At 43.0% G+C, this 24,248-nt stretch overlaps 1 protein-coding gene across 3 annotated transcripts in view; it reads left to right on the top strand.

The window, feature by feature from the left end:
- ADARB2 (adenosine deaminase RNA specific B2 (inactive)) overlaps positions 1 to 24,248 on the top strand; it is a 362,541-nt gene that overhangs the window by 326,275 nt on the left and 12,018 nt on the right. For all 3 annotated transcript variants that reach the window (XM_077936765.1, XM_028750756.2, XM_028750754.2), the window contains 2 exons: positions 5,788 to 5,956; positions 17,405 to 17,586. In XM_077936765.1, the coding sequence (XP_077792891.1) occupies positions 5,788 to 5,956; positions 17,405 to 17,586 (351 nt within the window). The remainder of the gene's footprint in view (positions 1 to 5,787; positions 5,957 to 17,404; positions 17,587 to 24,248) is intronic.

The raw sequence follows: 24,248 nt of genomic DNA, 5'->3' as shown, positions 1-24,248 counted from the left end.
GTCTATGGACAAATGCCAGCTCCCTCAGTCTGAAAGCGAGATGAACGCCACAACCCCATAGTCACCTTTGACTGGATGTAACCATCCAGGGGTCCTTTACCTTTTTTACCTTTTACCTTATGTATGCTAAAATGCTTTAAATCACTGCCCCAAACCCTTTATTTAAATGTGTCAGAATGATGAAGCAGAAACCTAAGTTTCCAAGCTGGTCACACCGAGGTTACTCAACTTATGTGCATCAGTGTGGGTAGGTGGATGGCGGGGAGCAGGGTGAAGAGATACCAGCCAAAGCACAGAAAACCCAAAGTATCCTATGTGTGACCGGCCCATGAGTTTCCCACTGTGGGCATCTTGCTACAGTGAACGCATGGCATATTATGGAATGTATAGCCATACTCCCTTTGAGCGCTGCAGCACAAATGGCACAGGAGAGCCACAGTGACGCAAAACATTTGGCAGTATCTGAAACGCTGTATCTAGTACACAAATTTGGCCAGACCTTATGTGAATAGTGGAGAGTCTCCTTCGAGTCCTGGCTTTTGTTCTTGTTCTCTCTCTCTCTCTCTCTCTCTCTCTCTCTCTCTCTCTCTCCAGCTGTGTTTGCTCCTCTCTGTTGTGTGACTATAAGAAGAGCAGACCAAAATCCAATATATTTAGTCCAGAATAGTGTTTTCAACAGTGGCCAACCAGATGCCAATGGGAAACCCACAACCAGGACATGAACACAACAGCAACTGGAGTAGAATCAGAGCTGTAGAGTTGGAAGGGACCCCAAGTCCAATGCAGGAGTCGAATCTAAAAAAAACCCTGGCAGATGGCCAGCTACCCGACCTCTGTTTAAGAACCTCCAAAGAAGGAGATTCCACCAACTTCTAAGGGAGACTGTTCCGCTGTTGAACAGCTCTTACTGCCAGAAAGTTATTCCTAAATAATCAAATACCTCTGGTTTTCAAATACATGCTGTTTCAGATCCTGAATGTCGTAATGTAGCCCTCATGACTAGCAGCCATAGAGAGCCTACTCCTCAATGAATTATAGGTAAAACTATATTGTTACATTCCGTTATGCCTCTGTGCTTCTCGGAATTCATTTTTGAAGAGTAAATACAAAATGGCAGCCAGGATTTTTAAGCTCGTTTAATTGAGGTGCTTCTCTCTCTCTCCCCATCAGGTGTCCATGCTTTGCCCTATGGGCCCTGCAACGCCTTCAAAATGGAGGTGCTCAAGTGCTAATTTTAGATGAGCGATGCAATTAGCAATTAAAAATAATGCTCTTGAAACCTTCGAGCTGCTCTTGCTTTGATTGGTATCTCCAAGCAAACCACCTGTGCAGAATCTGAATTCCTCTGATTAATTTGTGTGTTTTCTACTTCAGACATTCTGTTATAATCCAGACCCAGAAATGACAAATTGCTACTACTACTACTACTACTACTACTACTACTAATAATAATAATTATTATTATTATTTATTATTATGGTCAGAGACTAGCTTGTAAAACACATAATGGGACTGCACTCCCAAAAGCAGAGCAGACATTTAAAACAAATTACTAAAGAGATCAAACAATTTGGAAGAAAGGGGAAAGGCTAAACTTCAGAAAATATCACATTGTATTGTTATTTTCAGTCTCCAAGTACAACTGTGAGGTTAAGGACACAGCCTTGCTGTTTTTCACTTTGGGTGAAAAACACTCCATCAAATGCATGAAAATGGCAAAATTGAAACCGGTTCTACCCCACAAAAGCATATGTCTGTTTAAGGTATAAGGTAGGCTTGCCATATTTCAAAAAGTTGAGCTATTTTAAGGAAACCTCTAAAAACAAGCAAACGAACCCACCCACCCCCTGCCGTCGCCAGCATCTCCAAGAGCTGATTCTTCTTCTTCGAGCAGGGAAAGAAAGTGATTTTCACCATGCAATTTTTTTTAAATAAAAAAAAAGAACCACGCCCCCCAGAAAAACCTGAAAACGGCCAGACCCTAATGCACCCCTTTCTCCAACACAGCCCTCTCATCACTTCCACTGCCGCCGAGGTGTAGCCTTCCCCATAAATCTTTTGATTATTTTTTTAAAAAAAAACCAAAGGGGGGGAGGGGAGAGGAACACACACCCACCCAAAAAACAACTGGTTGCCATACATTCAGGAAATTCTGGAGATCTCTTAACATTAAAAAAAAAATCCCCCCGGAAGCCAATTTAGGCATCCAATTTCCATATATGTCTGGAATTTTCCAGACGTATGGCAAGCCCTAGATATAAGATATCAGAGAGATAGTTGTTGGGCTTTCTTTTTCTTTACCTTTTTCTTCATTTTTTTTTATTTTACCTTTATCAAGGTTAGCTATCTGGAATTCATGCTCCACTGTATTATAACAATGCTAAGAGCACCAAAATTGTGCCCTCAGCTTGAATCCCTACCTATTAAAATTGTCCTTCACCAATTAGTCAACATAATGCCTTGTTGACATCTGCTTGTAGGTTTCAGCCCTATTACAAATGCATTTGTCATCCAAAGGATTAGTGGAATTCATTGCCGTTTGAACTCGCTTTTGTTTCCAAGCGCTCTATCAAGCCTTTATAAACAAACTATCGTAATGAACTGAGAAGCGAGTATAAAAGGGAGGGTGCAAGAGGCCTCACCCCCCCCCCCTTCATGGCGGGGGAGTAGCATGCAGTGAAGCAGAGAAATAGAAAATGAACTTCTGAGGCAGCCACACGTAAATTTCAGACAGGTTTTTACTCTTGTGATTCTGTTTAATCACCATTCATTTCCAGCAATTTTTTATATTTTTTTAAGGTGGGGGAGTGGAGAATTCTTAATTTGCTTTTTACTAAAAAAAAAAATCCATCGTCTGTCATAACACAAAGGCTGACTAGTTGCAAATCATTGCAAAAATAATTGAACTTACAGTATTTTAGATTTTTTTATATATAAAAAGAGAAACGAAAGGAACGAAAGGGGGAGGAGGGGAGGATTTATCTCTATACATTCAAAGGATCAAAATTGATACTAATAATTCCTCACTTCCTTCTTCCCTTTTCTCTGACGCTCTGAGCAGTGATTTACACATCTAATGTCTAGTCAGGCACACATCATAAACCCACTCCAAATGATTTTTAAATTGGCCCTCTCTAATGCTGGGGTCGGGTTGACATCTTGTTCCGGATGAAGTAGCATCTTCAGCTGACTTCTCCCTCCCTCCCTCCTGCTCCTTCCTACCACCCTCCCTTCCCCTCCCCGCGGCAATTAGCGAAGATAATCAAGGGGGAGAATAAGCGATGCAAAAATCAGGAAGACTTAACAGCCACAGAGGCTCGGATCAAACTGAAGAAGAGAGCAGCAGCCGGCTGGAGCTTGTGGCTTACCAGTGGATGAGAAAATAAATATTGAGAGGTGTGCCTTTTTAAAGAAGCTGAAGCAAAAATAGCAGTTAAATAACAAGTTAAGTACAGTGGTACCTCTGGTTGTGAACGGGATCCGTTCCGGAGCCCCGTTCACATCATGAGCAGAAGGCAACCTGCACGTGCGTGGGTCACGATTCGCCGCTTCTGCACATGCGCATGACGTCATTTTGAGCGCCTGCGCAAGCGGCGAAACTCAGAAGTAACCCTTTCCGGTACTTCCGGGACGCAACCTGAAAAGACGTAACCTGAACCGAACGTAACAAGAGCTATGACTGTAACGGGAAATGAGGTGCCCATTACCTGGTAGAAAGTGGTCTGCTGGCCAGAGCTGGTCCAAAGCTTTTGGTCCTAAAATGCTGGAATTCAACATCAGCTTGCTCTTTTTTGACATATTTTGTCCATGGCTTCTCAGGCTATTGAGAGGGCTGACTATGTCCAAGCCCAAACCTGAACCTCTCAATCACATAGGCTCCATTGATTGTACAGTCAGGTGGTGTCCAAGGCAGTGGTGCATTCTGGGCAAGTCTCTGGGACTGTGGACATTGCTTTCTACATGCAGCTGCACGAATGCAGTAAGAAGTGCAGTTTTTACTGTTAGGAACGAGTGATCCGTTACTCCCATCACAGAAGTCTTAATTGTTTAGTTTCAAGCTGCAGTCCACCTGGCTCATTTGCTTGAACTGTATGCAGGTTCTGTTCTCTGTACATATCTCAATGGGGTGCCCTGTCTTCGCTGTTTCAATCTGCATGTGGGTGGCATGGTGCGGGCTGCATGATGTGGGCTAATCTTTGGCAGGCTGACTAATGTGCCTTGAAGAATCTTGCCTTAGGGCAGGCGGTTGGGCTTGGTGACCCTATGGGTTTTCTTTCCATCCCAAACAAATGAACATGTAAAAGTAGGTCTCAGGTGTTCCCGAAATCTGCCTGGAATAGGAGTGAAGTTTGCAGAATGCCTGTCAAGAGCAGGCTCTTATTTGTGTCTGAATCCGTTTGCATTTGGTAATTATGCCTGTCAATGCACCTTGCTCAGGCTTTGATCCTTGTCAGCTAACATTTACTTAGTATAATCAAAGTCATGCAAATTGCAGTGTATTCAACCCCGTCCTGGAATTGCTGGTATTTTCAGGTAGCGCCTTCCATCTGTGGGCATGTCTGTGTGTGTATGTCTCCCTTCTGCCATTTCTAATTTTCAAGCTTTGAAATACAGAAGGCAGTGCAGTGCTTTGGTTGCAATTTGAGGACTTCAGATCTGAAAAATCAAAGAGTAGGCCAGCCAAGGTTAGAAAAAGGAGAGGCATGGTTTACGTAAAGCCTCTATGAGGTTCTTTGTTGGTAAGGATGAAACAAGGAGAAAATTAGGCAAGGTAATGGAACATCTGAAAGCTTCCCACCAGAGGGCACTTATTCCTGAAATAAACAGCACTGGTCCAGCCGTTCCAATCCTCAGCATCCAGATGTGAGCAGGATGGTAGCATGGCAGGCCAACTGGGGATGCTGTGCTCAGTCTGCACAGCTGGCACCTGCAATTGCGGCAAAGGCAGAAAAGGTGCTTTGCCTTTCCTCAGGACGCATCCTCCACAGCGGGCAGCATCTGACACAAATGAGCCAGAAGCTAGGAAGCCAATCGCAGGATACAGCCTGGCAATGCAATGCTATCCATGTCTACTCAGCGGCAGTCCCATGAGTTCAGTGTGCAAAATCACAGCCTAAAGCATCCAGGAAAAGAGAATTAGTCACTAGGGGGTGGTGTCCATTGGGACTCATGGGGCAAAAGGCAGAGAGACCAACAGTAGCTGGAGCCAACTAATTCTAGTTTTGCCCAGGCAAATAGAGCTTCTGTGTATATCAGCCACATGCAAAATATCCATGGCTGCTCCTTCCCTCAGCCGCACACCCAATCTCCAATTTCAGACATCATCATATATCAGTACATCGCAATGTTTAGCTGCTGATATATCACAATGTTGAAAACCAGGTATCGCCCAGCCCTAGCAGAAACGAACCCACTGTACAAAAGTATTAGTCACTGTTCCACCCATTTTTGTCTTTGCCTCCACCTACCACAAGAATGTGGCTCCCAGAAGGTTGCTCAAGCTGAGCAAGGTTGCCCATCCCTGGTGGAATGCAATGGGGCTTACTCCCCTGTAAATGTGTATAGGGTACAGCTTTAATGTGCAAATTCCAGATCATATTTATGGAGAAGGAGGGAAGTACCACTTCCCTCTGCTTCTACTTGGCCCATCACTGTTCACCTTAGAAGAGAAATATAAAAGCTCTTGATCTGTTGTTATCATCAATGACGCTTCCTTTCTTTTCTTTTCTTTTCTTTTCTTTGCTTTGCTTTGCTTTGCTTTGCTTTGCTTTGCTTTTTCCATTCCAGTGAACAGCATTAAGCACATAGTAAGAAAGTACCGTGGGCACCTTCGAACGAAGATTGAATCTGGGGAAGGAACCATTCCAGCCCGATATCCCAGTGCGGTGCAAATGTGGGATGGCGTGTTATTGGGGGAGCAGCTGGTCACCATGTCTTGCACGGACAAAATTGCCAGGTAACTTTATAGTGAAATTGCTAAGCGGTCGGGCAGCAAGCAAGCACAGAAATGTCATTAAAATTATAAACGGTGATTGTTTTCTGGTGGTAAATTTAATTAACTCTTAAGGAAATGGTAGCCACCATAACCACCTATCATGAACATTGCTACAGCCATGCACTTCGATATCAGAATATGTTCCACGTGCATCAGCTCTCTCACATATATACAGGAGCCATTGGATCAGAGCTATTAGGATTTTGATAGATTTGATCTTTGGTAACTCAGGCTTCCCCTGGGGTGGTTGCCATCTGTTCCTCAGATGTTTCAGAACAGTGGTTTTCAGACTGTCTAGCTTCAAGGACTTTGACTTGCTTGACGAAGACCCTATTGTGCATTGTAGAGGATTCTGGGGTATGCAGTGTCAGTTCACAAAGAGCACTGGACGGGCAATTGCGATGTGGAACACACTGTGCAAAATGCCTCAGGCCAACGTTTTAATGATAGACTTGAATCCATGCACAGGCCTTAAGATTTTGTACATATGAGGATGGTAATGCTTTTTGGAGGAGGGTTTGTTTGTTTGTTTGTTTGTGATGGTTTGATGCTACAGCACAGAAACGCTACTTTTTGCTCTCACTTTTAGTAGATGATCTGTTTGAATATTGTACAGTCACAATTGTTTTTTACATGATTGATCCAATCATAGGAATGAGCAAAAAGTCCAATGGTGATATATTGAAATAATCTGACACACAGACTATGAAAATATTGCAAAATAATATTGTTGGGTTAAATCTTCCCCTGTTGTAATACATTTTCTCAAAGAGGGAAGGGGAAAGTCTCCAACACAATTTCCCTGTTTCTTCCAAGAATGACCAGAGTTTCAAAATCAAATTTCAGGCAGAAGAGAATGACTAAGTAAATTAAGGGTTCCAAACCATATTGTCACTGCCTCTGTTTTTCTGAATGTCAATAGACAGTAAATTAAATATAAACTCAGAAACCAATATTATATTTAATATTGACGGGAAATTCAATTGCAATACAGTGTCCAGAACTTCATTTTCTCCAAAGAAACCTGCCTTCATCCACTACAAAATCAGTCTACAGTATTTAAAGATTTCTTACATTCATCCACAGCTGTAAAATAAGGCAATCTAGTGTCATGTTCTGTGTTTCCAGGATCAAAGGCATAATCTTTGTTTTGATGTTCAAAAGTATTCCAGTTGTGAATGTTATGACTTATTAATGATATGAATATGAACTCAGGTTTTAGACAGCTCTTAACATGTTAATGTGAGAAGAAGAGAGGCAATAGAGGTGAAGTTCCCCTTAGTGATCATCTACCCGCCACCAGGGCTCTTTTTAGGAATGGCTAGATCACTCTATTTGTGGCCCATGTCCATTTCACATGCGTTCATTCATAAATCCATTCTATCCCATTTCCAAATGAATTAAAAAAAATATTTTTAACCCACACAATACTTGATATTTAAATGCATATGTAAACTCTTGTTCAAGTACCCCCAAAATTTTAATGTTTAAATTCTAAACATATTTTATCCTTAAAATATATGCTTTTAAAGCATTTCAGTACTTTTTGAAAGGAGAACTGTGTTGTAAAATGAAGAAAAGTGCATATTCCAAAGGATAGTTGTTTCAATCTGTGCTTTACTCAGAAGGTGCAGATCAGGTCAACTTGCACTGGAACTCACAGAAACCAAATCCCTTAAGCATCCCTGGTTCTATCTGAGATCCTTCCCTGGGGGACTTCTTTCTGCTTCTGGGTTCAGTCTGGGGGTGAGGCTCAGACTCTTCCAGGTTTCTTGGCTGTCAAGACTTCCTACTTCATCTTCCACCTGTCTTCTCTCTAAATTCCACGCATTACACATGCCACAAGGATGCTGTCAGAAATGTCATAATTCCTGCCATCCCCTCCCAGCCATGATGTCTAGTGACATCACCTTGCGAGATTCCTTGCTCCTGCTCTGTGCCATTGGACATGCCTGATGGGAGCAGGAGAAACTTACAACTCAATAACACCACACCCTATATGCTAGATGTTGCAGTAGGGTGAGGAGTGCTATTTTGGGTGGCATCTCTGCACTGAGTGGAATGTATAGGCCACCTTTCAAAGGAAAGAAACTGCTCGTGTTGCTGTCCAGTCCCGGTGAGGATGAACTCACAGAGGGGCTTTGAAGGAAGCAGACCCGGCAATGGTCTGGAGTGGATAGCAAGAACAGGTAGCAAAACAGGCAGGGACTGTGTATCCAAGCTTACCTTTGTACAGTAGACTACATTCATTCATTCATTCATTCATTCATTCATTCATACATGTGGAAATGTTTATGGATGCGGGGAGGATAGATTTTCTAAGATATGCTATCCCAACTTGTCTTTTCAAGTTCAACAAAATCAGCAGAGTTAACATCCCCCCTTTTTAAACACAGACACAGCAGATAGCTTGCTCAGACTCGTTAGAGTCTCGGTAAATATTTCCTGGTATTTTCCCCGTTTAATCCCTCCTAAAATAAGACGCTACACAGTCTTCTGTAAAGTATAAAACGTTTACTCACAAGTAATCATCTGTTTACGCAAAGGTTCCCAGAAGGTAGTCTTAAAAGGTTAGAACATAGTTTAAATGTGGTGACTATCTCCTTATGGGAGAAAGCCCCCCTTTTCTTCTCTTGGCCTGGAGCCAAGGGTGCATCTTAGTAGTGCTGTTGTTAAGATGGCATCAATAGAGACAAGAGAGACAAGATGGTTGCCAGCCTGTGGTTCTGGTTCTTTCTACTTCAGGAGAGGCCACGCCCATCTCAAGTTACATAGAGGAAGTTTCGTCTCAGTCCTGGAAAGTCGGAAGTTCCGGCTGGAGGACTGAGACAACCTTCATGTCTACTCTAGCAATGTTGTGTTTGACTGCACTTGATTCTTACATCCCACAATACACACATACAAAATCAGGTATTTCCACACACACCCATATGTATCTTTCCAGCCAGGCAAACAAGAGGCACCATCACAGTTCAAGAACACATTCCAGCCAGGCAAAGGCATTCAAGGAATGGAGCAAGGCTTGCGAGAGTTGTGTCCTGGAGAGGTGGGAGAGTCCTGGGAGTCCTGAGGGCCAGACAGAGTGCAGGAAGAGGAGACGACTTAGGGAGCTGTGGAAGGCAGGGACCTTCTGTCCTCGCAACTACCTCCTACCGGGAAAAGTTGGTGTGCTCATTAGGCCTAGGAGGGGAGGAGCCTTAGAAAGGGTGGAAGGTGGGACCTTCAGCTCTGGCAACTGCTCTACAGGGATAAGACCTACTGGGAAGTGTTGCTGAGTTGTAGACCATTTCCTTGAATAAAGAGTTTACTTCACTGACAGCTGATTGTTTCTTCGTGCTAACCTGCATCTGACCCCAGCCTTGACATTAAGTCTCTTTATTCAAAGAAACAAAATAGCTCAGGAAAGCACCAAGGGTGAGGGGAGCTGGTCACAGCAGGAGGGGGAGATCCACTGGCTTATTAATCAGTCTGCTTCATCACTGTCTCTTGGACCCTCCTCTCCAACTTCCTGTTCTGCCTCTGGTCCTGGACTGCTTTCTGCCACAGATGCTTCCTGCTCACAATACCCTGTTGCCTCTTCAACTTCTGACACCTTCTCCTCCCAGTCTGCTCCCTCTTCTCCCTCTGACCACTCATCATCGCTCCACTACCAGTCTCCTGGCTCTCAGCTTTCTTCCCTTGGGGGTTCCCCAGCTGATGCCTCCCACCATTCCTCTGCATCCTGCCAGTCCATAACATCACCATAACAGAAACATATATTTGGGGAGGTAGGCATCCTTATATCTCCCCATTTAGGCTAGTCCCCTAAATGTTCCTGGTAAATTGGTGTATTAAAGCCTGGTGCCTCCTTCCCAAAGCCTGGGAAGCTTCTGCCTGGCTTAGGGAGGGAGGTGTAATGCTCACACATATGTCACCCTCACAAGTTAGTGCCTCTGGCCCTAAATGTTCCCCTGTGAAAAATTTCACTGCACACCACTGATCTCATGTGTTCATATATTGGCTGATTTGATTTTCATGGGGTCCAAACGCTCAAACGAATTCATATATGCCTAAATGAGATTGTTGAGTAAGCAGTCCTTTGATTGAATTGTCCTTTGGGGGTTTCAGCGATTTGGAGAAAAAATCCGCATCGAGAACATTGGCCCCAGTTCCTTGAAAACAGCCTACTTTGCATGACTTACAAAGAGAAGGAGAACCAGAGTAGCAGTTTTCTGATATATTGGAAAGAATTACTGGAGCTGAGCAAATAATGCACAATTAATAATTTATCCCAACAGCTGTTATCATACTTTCTTGCTCACAAGGTATTTGTAAGCAACATCAAAAAAGCATTTCCCTCCATTCAGTTATCATTCACAGCATTCAGCAGTTTTTGTGCATGTTAATCCCAAGTAAATTAAAATTCAGTGCTACCCTCTGCATTCCAAGTCCATTTTAAGAACATCAGAAATGCCTAATATCATATTGCTGGAAGATATCAGCCACATACTTAGCTGGCAGTGCCATTGGGCAACTGGGAGCCATGATTTACAATTCCCCACAATTATCCTGATATGATTTAAAATGGCAACTCCACAGACTCAACTTCCCAGTGTGGGGTTCAGCAGTGTCAGTGGGCCCTGCCAATGTGCTGACAAATGGTCTGAGAATACATTATATATGGGTAACAGGAAGCTAAAGTGGAATGCACTTCAGTTTGGGGACAATTTGAGAAGCAGATGGAACAAAAAGCTACAGGGAGTTGCCCAGAGGAGGATCTAAAATTTCTAAAACTTCCTGGGTGTAGTGTATGTGTTTTTTATAAGATGTCTGCTCTGTCCACTGATTGGTACATAGGTCAATGACTTTCTGGGGGCTAGGGACACATTTACAAACCAGAAACAGTGTTGTGGGTATCACACCCCATGGCAGCCAAACACACACTGTTGGCTAGAACAGAATTCTTGTTTCAAGCCTAATTCCAGGAGATGGGTGGGTGGAGAGGGGGACCCTGCAGGCATCAGAGAAAGCTTCCATGGGCATATACCCCGATGGGTGCAGTATAAATAATAAAGTTGTTATTATGTGCTCACAAGTGCTATGTTGGCACCCCCTGGATTAGTACATGAGCACCATATTTCAGACTTTCCAGGCCAATCTGCTGGGAGTCTCCCTTCCTTTTCCACTGGGACCCTGAAAAGCTTAATGTCACCTATGAAAAGGCTTAAGCGCTAAAGCAGAATTGTTTACACAGTGATATCAGCAAAATGAGTTGCATGCAAGAAAAATGTTCCAAGATAACTATAAAAAACATCAAAGTTTTTGCATGTCTTTTAGTGACAGGCTATCAGGATCGCATATGCTGGCTTGGAAGGTTTGACCCTGGAATCTGCAGCTTATTAATGAAAGTGGAAATCAATTAACACAACTAGCTCCCCCAACTAGAGACAATCTGCACAGATGATACAAGTCTATTTGCAATCTTCTCTCTTCTTACTTAACCCCTTTCTGCATCAATCAGAATTTGGCCTTGGTCCTTCACTGTCAGATACAAAAAGACGAACCACCCACTGCTAAAATACAGATCAAACCCTAATGTAGTAGTTCCAGTTTCCAAACCAATAATAGCTGAATTGTCATGTAACTAGAAAAACCACAGGTGTTCTGCAGACTGGAGACTACCATGAATAACAATCCTTATTGCGTGAAAATACAGGAGGAAGCTTTGATAATTGGCTGCATGATCCTCCAGCATAGTAAACAGGAAAGCCTTGTGATGGTGCACATCAGACTCAGGAAGAGCAGAGCCAACACAGTATAAGTGACATTACGTACTGTAGAGGTGAACCAAAGGGGTAAAGGTTGACCAGGAAAACTCTGGGTGCCCCTACTATTGCTGGAGGTAACCATGCTTGGTGTTCCAGGACCTGGGACAGCAACTGATGGTCCATTTCAGCCGTTGGATCCACCCAGGTCTATTGCCATAGGTAAACGTGATGGGGCTTTCAGGAGCTGGCTGTTCAGGACCCTGGACAGCAACTCCCATTCTTAAATGTAATGTTAGGCAGCTGTACTTTTCCGTGTATAAAACTAGGGGTTTTTTTTTACCAAAAAATAATGTTAAAAAAGGGGGGTAGTCTTATACACAAGGGCAATCTCCCCCCATTTTCTTAATTTTGAGTCCCCCAAAATAGGGGGGCGTCTTATACACGGGGGGGGGGAGTGTTATACACAGAAAAATACGGTATTTTAAAAGGTGGGGGAAGTGCCACCTACTGAATGGAAGACTATCTCCTCTCTGATACCTTCTATGTCATTACTGCCATTTCAATTATAGACAGATGGGGACCACATATGTTTGTAGGAATTAGATGTACCGAAAGCAGAATGACCACCCCAACTTCTGTAATAAATATAGAAGTAATGGCAGTGGACAAAGCCCCTAGTACCAGTGTTATACTCCCCATATCAAAAACAAGGAGCTATAACAGCCCTGTCCACAGTGTAATTTAAGCCAGTTCAGATCACCTGGGTTCTGTGGAGATAATTTGGTTTAAATCCATGCATTATGCAGGTAAACCAGCAGGTTTCTTTTCCAGTATGACAAAAGTTATTTAAAATATGTTATCTAAGTAGGGAACATGTCCTTGAAAGGGGCATTTTAAAAGTCTTGCACAATTAGGGGGGGGGGGGAGTCAAACAATCCATCATATGTCTTACCTAGACAAGTCAGTTTGATATATTGAGAAGCTGGAATGTAACAGCACATTTACTCTGCATAATAATGTTAATTTTGAAAACGTTGCCCATGGAGAAAGCAGTAAAATCACAGCAGCATTCTTGCACCTAACAGAAGCAAACCTCCTCCAGAACTGAGTTTCGCCATAGATACTTTTGTTCCTGAAGAGGCATAAATTGTTCTATGACTAAAGCTAATTTACTTTCCTTTACCCAGTTAGGCCTAGTTCACTTGAAGAGAAGATCACATGATAAAAGTGGTTTTACTCCTGGTTTTTGGTCCGAGATTTCCAGAAGCTCCTCTCTGGGCTTCGAAATGAGTTCACTACCTGGGGCTGCAATACTGAATCGGTATAATCAGAAGATTCTGCAAGTAAAGCTTTAGTTCAGGAGCTCCCAAACTGTGCTCTGCAAACTTCAGTTAGGTGGTCCATGGTGTGTCTGTGGATTTGTGGTATAAGACAGGAAATAGCACATCCATCATATTGAATATTCATATTGATTTTTAATTTATTTCCATTGCTTCTTTTGTTTCTTCTATTCTATGGAATTCAAGTTGCAGTACAACAAAACACCATATATAAGAAACAAAAGAAGCCATAATATAGAATTAAAAATCATGCAGCTTCTAGCACAGACCATTACCATTGCTACAAGAGGCAGGAAAACAGCGTATTTTTCGCTCTATAAGATGCACCCGACCATAAGACGTACCTAGTTTTTAGGGGAGGAAAACAATAAATAAGAAAGCAACGCAAAGCCTCCTGAGCGAAGAGGGAGTGCTCTTCCCTATTCGCTCAGGAGGCTTTGTGGGGCTATCCCTGAAGCGCACCGATCCCTCTTGCTCTCCTGGCTTCAGTGATAGCTGTGCAGCCTGCAATCGCTCCATAAGGCGCACATACATTTCCCCTTACTTTTTAGGAGGGGAAAGGTGCATCTTAGAGAGTGAAAAATATGGTAATTAAGCAGTTCATCAACACCCTCAGCAATTTTCAAGTGGTCCATGGTGGGGGAAAGTTTGGGAATGACGGCTTTCATTGATTAATCAATTGGAGGGGGTAATTTAAAGGGTATGAGTGAATGTTAATCAATCAATTCAAATTTAGCCAAAGAGCTGCTCGATTAAATACAGAAAGGCAGAAAGAGTTGTCAGAACTCACCATGAATTCTTCCCTTGTTCTCATATCATATTCCCTTGTTCTCATATCAGGTAGGCAATGGTGCCTACCTGAGAGGTACCAGAACTGAGTTCCTGCTGAAAGGTGATATATAAATAGAGTAAATAGCTAAGGCTGTGACCCTAACCTCACATGCCCATGACCGTAATCCTAACCACCACTGAATTCAATAAGACTGACTTCTGAGTCGACTTGGTTGGAATTTTGCTGTAACTGTATATTTATTGCATGATAAAGCGAGAAGATATGTGCATTCACAACTTAGTAACTTCTTACTTGTACCTGCTTCTCTAACAACCAATTGTAATTATTCCTCCTCTATGCCTAGTGATGCCATGACATGATAAGTTTCTGTGGGGTAAATGTCTGAGCAAGTGCAGCCACACATTGTCTTGGAAAAACAGGAATTGCAAAATGAAGTAGCTCTTTTTGGGGGGAGCGGGGCAGAAGTGGTTAGAGCTCTTAAACTGCTCAGTGGATCTTCATGTTTAGAAACAGCAAATGCGTCTGAATACTAGCTGTTGAAGAAGACATCATTCTGGGACTAGATAGATCCAATTCAACGGAGCTTTCCCTATAGCCAATAAGTAGCCATATTTAAACATTGGATATTTTCCCCCCTGTGCAGATACTATGCTTCTTCATTTCCAGCAAATTAAATGAGGCAGGTGTTTTTTAATCTGAACATCAAAAGTGTTACTGAGTTCATGCACATATTTCTACCCCGAATAAATCATTGCTTTCTGATGATTTTAGTCTATTACTTATCAAATCCCAAACTGTATAACTTCAGAGAATTCGACACTGTTTTCCATGCTTCCATTCTTGGAAGGGTTTTTTCCAGCTAAGCTCTGCCTCTAACAGCACAATCCTTTGTGTGTCCACTCAGAAGTAACTCCCATCATTTCCCAAGTAAATGTGTACACTATACAGCGTGTAGCCTAAATGAGACAGACAGGTAGACATCTGTAGAAATGACCACACACATCTCTGCATATCTTTTCTTCAGCAGCAGTGGCACCACAAAGTTATGCAAATCTGATAAGAGCAAAGCAAATGTTTCATAAAACCAACGACTGTTTAAATGGTGGGACTAAATTGTTTGTATATAAATATTACCTTTTATCTTCCATTTGAGTTTTATGTAGGATGAACACATTACTTTAATGACCTGCGTTTAGAGAGGAAGAGAGAGGGGCAGTCTCACTCCAAAATCCTCAGCAGCCAGATGGCTGCCTTGTCTTCCATGAGATTAAAAGATGTTTCTCATTGGCAGACCCTGCTTCTGAAGCAAATTAATATAGCCAACTAAACTGCCTGTGGTTTGCTCTTTTTCGCGTGTGGAATAAAATTTCAAAAGAACTTCTGAAAGCAATTTTTGTCACAGGTTCTGTGAGCAGATTGCTCTCCAGGTACAGCATGCTGGTTTTAAACATTCAGTAATTAATGGAAAGTATTTCGTGTTAATTGACTGCTTCAGGAAAGGGAAGTATAATGGCTCCTTATTAATCATGGAAAGAGACATACAGCACAGAGGCACCGCAATTATTGCACTAACGGTTGAGAAATGTTAATTAATGAAAAGAACAATGATGTAAGAAATTAGCTACATAATGCTTCCTGCTGGTACAGATTTGCACTTTAAATGCGTTTTTTTTTTAAGCACAGCAACCACTGGATGTTGCCTTAAATAGCAAAATCTCTCTAACCCTTTCTGTAGTGCTCTAAAATGTCAAGCATATTTCAGCTCATGAGCAACTAAGTTTGGGAAAAAAACAACCCACAATTTTTGTGATAAAGCATTTCAGGAGTGCTGCTCAAGAATGGAGCGAGGCTTTTTGTAAATGCATAGACTGATTTTGTTCAGAGAAAAGCAATTAACATATGTTATTGTTGCTCTTATTTTGGTTATTTATACCCCACAAGAGCTTGTCAAAATTAAAAGTCTTCACCTTGCTTCCTAAAGGCCAGCAGAGAGTCCCATGGGCTTAATAGAGGACAGCATTGCACAAATAGAGACACTACTGAAAAAGCTCCTGCTCTTAGTGGGTTAATTGTATTTATTTATCACATTCATCCCACCTTTCCTCCAAGGAGCTCAAGGTACTGCAATGCTTCTCCTCACAACAAACCTGTGAGGTAGACTAGGCTGAGAGACAGTGACTGACCCAAGGTCAGCCAGAGGGCTTCAAAACTGAGTGCATGTAACTCCAATCTCAGATGTAGAAGGCTTCTGAAACAGAGCCTTGCCTGGAAATGTTCATGCACAGGAATGCTCAAAATAGAGTTCTCTAAGGTACCATCAACCCAAGATGCTTAGGGCCTTAATAGTCAACATTAATGCCTAGAAACCAAGGGCCAGATTAAGAACGGTGACAGCAGATTGGTGTGTTTTAAGATGGATCTGCCCCAACCAAATGTGAAGGGAGAAGAATGAGTGTCCCTTTCAATAGCAAAAGCGTGAAGAATCAGAATTCTTGCACTGCCTGCAGCTTACATTGCTTTCGTTTACCACCATCACCACCCTGGTGCCTCTCAATCCATGTAGGCAAACAAGGACCCCTATTCTCCCCTGTGTAAGACTGTGTGTACACATCACAGTCTATTCTGGCTCCAGCCCACTTCCGCCAGGTGTTCGACAATGAGTACACAGGATGTTAGCCACAATCCATGCGTATCCCACCGTTTCTTGAGAAATGCTTCTGCTTAATATGTTTTCCCTCAATCCAGCTTCCTCCAATATGAAACATCAACTGCGATTAAGCTGAGATGCATATCTTTCAGTCTTCCATTGTGTGTGCATGGATGGCATCTTCGATGAATAGGAGTCCAGGGGGTAGGGGTACAATTTTCAGCCCGAGAGACACAACTCTCATGGGCAACCTTTCTTGGGGCCACATGCCAGTGGTAGGCTAAATTCCAGCCATGGAAAAACCAGGTGCTTCTACATGCACCCACAACATCTCTTTTTGTCCTCCCTCCAGAAAAGCAAGTGAGATAATCACAGTTCAAATGTGGTTTCAGCCAAGTTAAAGAACACTGGGAGGGTGTGGAGCAGCACTGGTGAGGTTTGTGGCCTGGGGACAGCAGTGTATGACTTTTGGAGAGGGCCCAAAGGTCAACTAGAGAGGCCTGCTTGTTCCGTATACCTCCGCTGCCAGAGGCAGTCTCCTTCTGCAAAACAGCTGCTGGAAACCGCAGGAGAGTGCTGTTGCCTTCAGCTCCTGCTCATGGGCTTCCCATGGGCATCTGGTTGGCCAATGCCACTTGGCTGGTCCAGCAGACTCTCCTTATGTTCTTATGGAAAGGTAAGATTCTCATTTCTAAGCTAGGGAATTCTGAATTTCTGGCCTGCATCAAGGTCCATCATCTGTCACAAAAATTACAGTTGGAATCAGCTGAAGATGTCTGCTATTTCTCCCCAGGATAAAAAGGCAAATGAAAAAGGGTGCTCTCTTGTATCTTATTTTGTCACCTGCCGAACCCCTTTCTCACTGCCGAATTCCTCTTGCAGGTGGAACGTCCTCGGCTTACAAGGTGCTCTCCTCAGCTACTTCATCGAGCCTGTGTACCTGCATAGCATTATTGTGGGGAGCCTCTCTCACACCGGACACCTTTCACGGGTAATGAGCCATAGACTAGAAGATGTCGGTCAACTGCCAGCCTCATACCGGCGCAATCAGCTGCTCCTGAGTGGTAAGGACACCCTTGCTTGGAAGCATGAACCGCCTGCTTCCCCATTGCTGGTGCTGTTGGGCTCCTGCACGGAACATAACCAAGTGTCCCTTCACAGCTTGGGATACTTGCTTCTTTCTCACTTTCCTTTGATGCTACTGATGATTAGACATTCTACCGCACTAAGAGCACAGCCCAAAAGTAGGTCCTACTGCTGAGGTCCCCAACTTAGAGTCTAGGGACCCCCACAGCACCCTCAGCGCCTGCCAAGGTCCCCTGCCCCTCCCAATATTTTGATGTTTGGTTGGGAGGGGTCACATTGGGGGGAGTTGTCTGTTTGGAGGGTGTAGAACATTACCTGGATGTTTGTTTGTTTTCTGTGAAATGGGTATTTTGTGGTGTTACCCCTGGTTTCTTAGCTTTCCAAATGTGCCCCCAGATCCAAAAAGGTTGGGGAACCCCGTTCTACCTTGTTGAATGGTCTTACTCCCAGGTGTAAGTGTATATAGGATTGCAATACTAACTGAAATAGATTCTTCTTACCTCTCTGCCTCCATTCCTGTTGGAAGTGGCTGTCCTCCACCACAAATAATTCCTGTCCCAAGAATCTTTACTGTGATATATTTATAAGCCAGGGCAGAAGATATGGCACCCACTTTTCTTAAACTGATTATCATGATCAAGGACATCGCTCCATACCCCTTGGTAATACTAGCAGGATTTCTGCTGGATCCAGTTGTCAAGGAGCAGAGGATCATATTTGGTTGTACCACACTGTAGCAAAGCACATTATATAAAGAAAACTTCCACAAGTTCGAAATCAGATGGTGATGGCTTATTCTGTGACCGAATCCTACTAGACTTCTTAAAAATGGCTTGCACCATTGAGCATGATTAAACCCATCTCTGGCTGACCTGAAAGGCCATATAGTTGGAAGCAATCATTATCCAGTACAGCAATCTTTCCATTATACTTGGCCCTTTGGTATGTATATCACCACTCATCCAGATACTTTAAAGCCACAGCATAAGTGTTAAAACCAAACTAGAGCCTTGAGTCATAAAATTTACTTAAGAACAGATTTAAACCTATTCCCCATTCAGTGGTGTGCTAAAGCACATCAGCTGAATGAACTAAGCTAAGTACCAGGGAAAGGAATTACTGAACAAACTGGGAATCCATTTGCAAAAAGCCAGGGTGTGAAGCAAATGAAGAATCTTCATGCAGATGACCAACAGGTAAGGGGTAGATTTATGGGTGGTTTCACTTGGGAGGCTAGATTATACCCCAAACTGAGCTGCCACTGAAAACTGTTGAGTTTCCTGTTTTCACATGGCATAACATCATCGTGTTGGGTGTTCCCTTCTTCTCTCTCTACACACCATTGGTTGCCTCTGCCAAGGGCTGGGAAACACACAACATCATGATGTCCTGGCAGCAGACCTAAACAGGTCAGGGGAGTTGAACAACGAATAGTTTTATTAAAGAACTGTGTTCCAGAGGTCTTCTCCTCTTTAGACAACTTCTCCCTCTGTTTCTAGCCTTGTCTACAGACTAGAAGGTATTTTGGGCCATCTGTAAGACTTCCTGCTGATCGGAAGACCTCCAACTACTACTACTACTACTACTACTACTACTACTATAATTTCCACTGTTATTTTAATTGTGAGGCGATTCGCTGTATTTAACTTTCATAACAGACCTCTGAGGCAGTTTATTTATGGTTCCCATTTAAGAAATGAGGAACTGAGGCCTAGAGACAGTGATTGCCCAAGGCCAAAAAGTATCCTCATGTCAGATTTGATGCAATGAGACCTTTGTACAGGTCCCAGATTCAAAGCCACTGCTTCCCTGTTGGAGTAGGATTAGAGGAAGTTACTATAGCACAGGATTGGTGCTTTACTACAGCACTAATGCATACCGTCCAAATATTTCTGATAAAAAAATGGAGTGTGCATCTTCCGGGACATGCTCTCGGGCAAGTCATGTGAGCCACATTGCGATCTTGTCCCCCAAAAGAGTGCTTTTGGGGGGTAAGATCGTGGCACAAGAGATCTCAGGACCAAAAATGGCCACCACAATCTCACACGAAAAAACAGGATTTCCCATTTTTCCCTGGGACACTTGGTGGGTATGCTAATGTTTCCAAATTCCTTGCAGCTCCTTCCACAAGTTTTCTTAGAGAAAAGACAGGGGATTAGATTCTCGCAGTCTCCATTCCTAAATCAGCAAATATTGATGCTTGGATTTTAGCTTCCACAAGTTTCTGTTACTCTTTGTTTTCCATCAGAAGTGATTCTCTATATTGACAGTAGTTATCTGGGGACAGTGTGCAATTTGCTTTTGTATTCTGCGTTCATTGTCAATGCATGTATGCAAAGCTGTTAATTTGACTGAATGCTTTGCTTTCCTCTGGTCATTAGGGCTGCTGCGTCTATGTTTGTTCTTCTACCTGTGGCTTAATTCCAGGCAGGCCTTATCGTAGCAAGTGCTGTCATATTCTGGCATTCCATCTGCTAAGCTTTTGGGTGATAGCTTGACAGAGACTGGCGCATTAGTGTCAAGTCATACATTCAGATCTGCTTGCAATAGACTCAACACGGAAATATTTAAATAGCACGACAGTGTCAGCACACACATTTATATTACTATATCTCTGGTAGTTTTTGTCTTTAAAAGATAAAGGGGGGGGGAGATACAAACTGATCGGTTATCCTGGTGAAAGAATCGAAATTGCTATTAGAGTGACATAAATGTGATTAAAAGCCCTGTGTGAGATGATAACTCAATTATGTTTCCATCCAAACTCATCTGTATATACTAGTTTAGGGTACTGCCACTTAGCCAGGCAAATGGATGTTACTTATGACAGCAAGCCAAGAAATGCGAAGGATCTTAAACAGCTGTCAATGAATTTTACTTGGGCATTTCCAATTGACTCTAAGGGGGGATACTTAGCCCATGTAGGAATTACTGCAGGGAAATTTACTGAGGTGAACTGGCCTAACATAATCATTGACACTTATATAACCTGTATCAGCCTTCCCTAACCTAGTACACTCTAAATATTTAGGACTGCAACTCTCATCAGCTTCCCAGGTGTAATCCAAAATATTCAGAGGGCACCAGGTTAGGGAAGGCTGATCCATATTGTATTATACTTATGACAGTGAGGTTTCTGGTACTGTTTTCTGAACTGGTATGTTGGCGCATAAAAATAAATTATTAAAGAAACAAGTGATTTCCCCCCCCCCTTTTGATCCTTAAAAAAAAATCCAGTTTCACATTAAAAAAAATAATCACCTGGTTTAAAATGAATATAATAGAAACACATGCATTAAAACCTACACTTTGGTTTCTGAAAAAACCGAATCATGCTCATCATCTGTCAAACACACTGAGCTTTTCTGTGTAAAACAAACACACGCACACACATGCACACAGGGAGGTGGTGGGAGATGTGATTTCAGATGCTGCGTGTTATAAATGAGCCAGGGACCAGCGCAGGAGATGCCATATTGCATCTCACCAGGATTATCTACAGAGCCCATATGCGCGATCTTATACTCCCTATTATATGCCCTCCAAGTCGCTGAGCTCTGCACTGTGTTCAGCTGTCAAATGATGAACATTAATGACTTTACCAACTCAGCAGCATGGACATTTACTTCCCATTTCATGGAGGAACGCTATTTTCATGCACAGGAAACACCAGCACCTTCCTTCCCATAATAATAAGAAGAAATGTCTCTGCAGCACAATCAGACGCTTGCTTTTCTGCGACATGCACCCCACTTCATTCAGGATTGCAGGAGTCTTGGGACCAAACTAAATATTATGTGGGAAAGCTATGTCATCAAATCTCCTGATTATGTTTTTTTAATTAAAAAAAATAATTGCCTAAAAGTGCCTGCAGGTGGGTTGGGCGGAATTGGATCAGGGCCATGATTCTGGGAAATGGCATCGACACATCCCTCATACCAGAGTTTTTAGGGGTTTTTGAATGTTTTATGTAGTTTTTCAATTTCATTGTTCTGTATGGGACAATGACAATAAAGATATCGTATTGTATCGTATACACACTATTTCCTTGATGGAAATCAAGTAAGAGAGCAGTGCTCTGTTTGCTGTACAGGGAACAGCCCTCTGTTTGAAGATGGCCTCTATCTGAAGGGCTGTTTAAAAAGGAGGAGCCCAAAGAAGGGAGAGGAGCAGGGGCCCTGAAGTTCCCTATCGATAACATCTGGGCAGCAGGGATTCATTCACAAGTGACCTGGTCACGGTCTTCCCCACTGTGCTGAGATGTACCGCATCCCTATTTAAATTATAGTAATCATGTGTAAACATGCATATGTAGATTTAAATCAGCATACGCCAGTTTTATACAGATCTGTGTCCGCTTTTGGGGGGGGGTACTACATCACCCAGAACCTTCCCCCCTCCTAAAGTGGCTAAGAGCAGAAAAACCAAGTGCAATACAGATGCCTCGTTTCCCACACTCCTGCCCCACAACTTAGTGGCTAACAACTTTAAAGGGAAGCATAAAAGTGATGCTAAGGAAAGGGAATGGGGGGGGGGAGAGAACCTCCCCAGTGTTGCAGCACTGATCCAGTTCTACATTTGATGAGGTGGTCTGATGCTAAAAAAAAAACAACAACAGATCTTTCCTCTAAGGCAGGCATGGCCAAACTTGGCCCTCCAGCTGTTTTGGGACTACAGTTCCCATCATCCCTGACCACTGGTCCTGTTAGCTAGGGATGATGGGAGTTGTAGTCCAAAAACAGCTGGAGGCCCAAGGTTGGGAAACACTGCTCTAAGGCAGGCATGGCCAAACTTGGCCCTCCAGCTGTTTTGAGACTACAGTTCCCATCATCCCTGACCACTGGTCCTGTTAGCTAGGGATGATGGGAGTTGTAGTCCCAAAAAGCTGGAGGGTGGCCATGCCTGCTCTAAGGCCAGCTAATGAGTTTGTAGCTACCGTTACAGATTGTCAGCTGAGCTGCCAAGCCGCTATCTCACCTGCTCCGAGTAACCTTATTTGTGCCCCGCAATATTACCTAGTCCTAATTAGCCTGTTTGTAGCTGCCATCTTCCAGCACTGACAAGAGCATGCTCTTTGAGCCTCCCCCTGCCGTGCAGTAGACATAGTCCTCCTGCATTATGGGATGCGATTCTCTCTCCTGTACCTGTAGTACTAATGAAGTTAACAAAATTAGATGGCAGGGGATGAAGGAAGATGCACAATTGCTTTTGTTTAGGAAGATCTACAATAATTAGGGAGCTATTCTCTTCCACTGTTTGTGATGTTCAGGAATATCTCAGATTTTAACTTTTTTTTTATTCTGTTTTTACACTTGGAAAAGTTTTGATTTTCAGTAGTTCCCCACCCCCCACCCCAATTCTAAATCTAACTTCTTCTCAAAATTGCCCAGCAAAGTACACACACACACCCCCCTCATGTGGGGGCAGAGGTGTATGAATCTGACTTATAGCAGGTTTACATTATTTTGGAACTCACCTTCTGCATAGTAGTGACATTCTTCCGTGAAGCCATTCAGAACAGAAGTTTTAATGCTAATCTATTTCCAGGTCTCCCAAAGATAACCATGGTTAACATTGACTGGACTCCTTCTTAACCCTGGTTTCAAATCCTGGTTAGTGTTTTAACTCTAGTTAGCGTTAGAGCAGGCAAAAGTACACACGATGATGGCAGACCTATTCCTTTAAATGCACCTCTGCCTCAATCCCATATAAAGCAGGATGTGAGCTGGTGCGGTTTGAGGCAGCAAATGGGTATGTGAGTAATAATAATAATAATAATAATAATAATAATAATAATAATAATAAATTTTATTTATATCCCGCCCTCCCCAGCCGAAGCCGGGCTCAGGGCGGCTAACAACACTAAAACAGCGCAACATTATAAAAACATTATAAAAATTAATTAAAATACAAATTGATGGCAACCATAAACTAAAGTTTTGTAAAGATTGCCAAAGGAGGGAGTCAGGCTGCGCCCTGACCAAAGGCCTGGTGGAACAGCTCTGTCTTGCAGGCCCTGCGGAAAGATGTCAAGTCCTGCAGGGCCCTTGTCTCTTGCGACAGAGTGTTCCACCAGGTTGGAGCCGCAGCCGAAAAAGCTCTGGCTCTAGTTGAGGCCAGCCTAACCTCTCTGTGGCCTGGGACCTTCAAGATGTTTTTATTTGAAGACCGTAAGTTCCTCTGTGGGGCATACCAGGAGAGGCGGTCCCGTAGGTACGAGGGTCCTAGGCTGTATAGGGCTTTGAAGGTTAAAACCAGCACCTTAAACCTGATCCTGTACTCCACCGGGAGCCAGTGCAGCTGGTATAGCGCCGGATGAATGTGGTCTCTGTCCATTTCAGTTTTTCATTTTTCAGATCTCCGCATTTCCACATTGGTATGCAGTTAAAAAAAAAAAAACTCCTGAAAATTCACCAGCATTTTGTGTGGCTTTTTTTCTAAATGTACATGTACAGTTTGCCTAACATGCACATTTTTGCAAAGCAATTTTCTCCAATATTTCTGCAGGTTATTCTCATGAATATATGCATTTTAATGCACGCTTTGCCCTATTATGTGCATTATTTGTACACACTGCATGGCGGGAGAACTGCACTGCAGAATTAGGAGGAGTTCAGATTTCAAAAGCTGGCTGTGTTTC

Source organism: Podarcis muralis, chromosome 12, assembly GCF_964188315.1.
Source record: "Podarcis muralis chromosome 12, rPodMur119.hap1.1, whole genome shotgun sequence".
Taxonomy (NCBI): domain Eukaryota; kingdom Metazoa; phylum Chordata; class Lepidosauria; order Squamata; family Lacertidae; genus Podarcis; species Podarcis muralis.
This window is presented reverse-complemented; position numbering and strand designations above follow the sequence as displayed.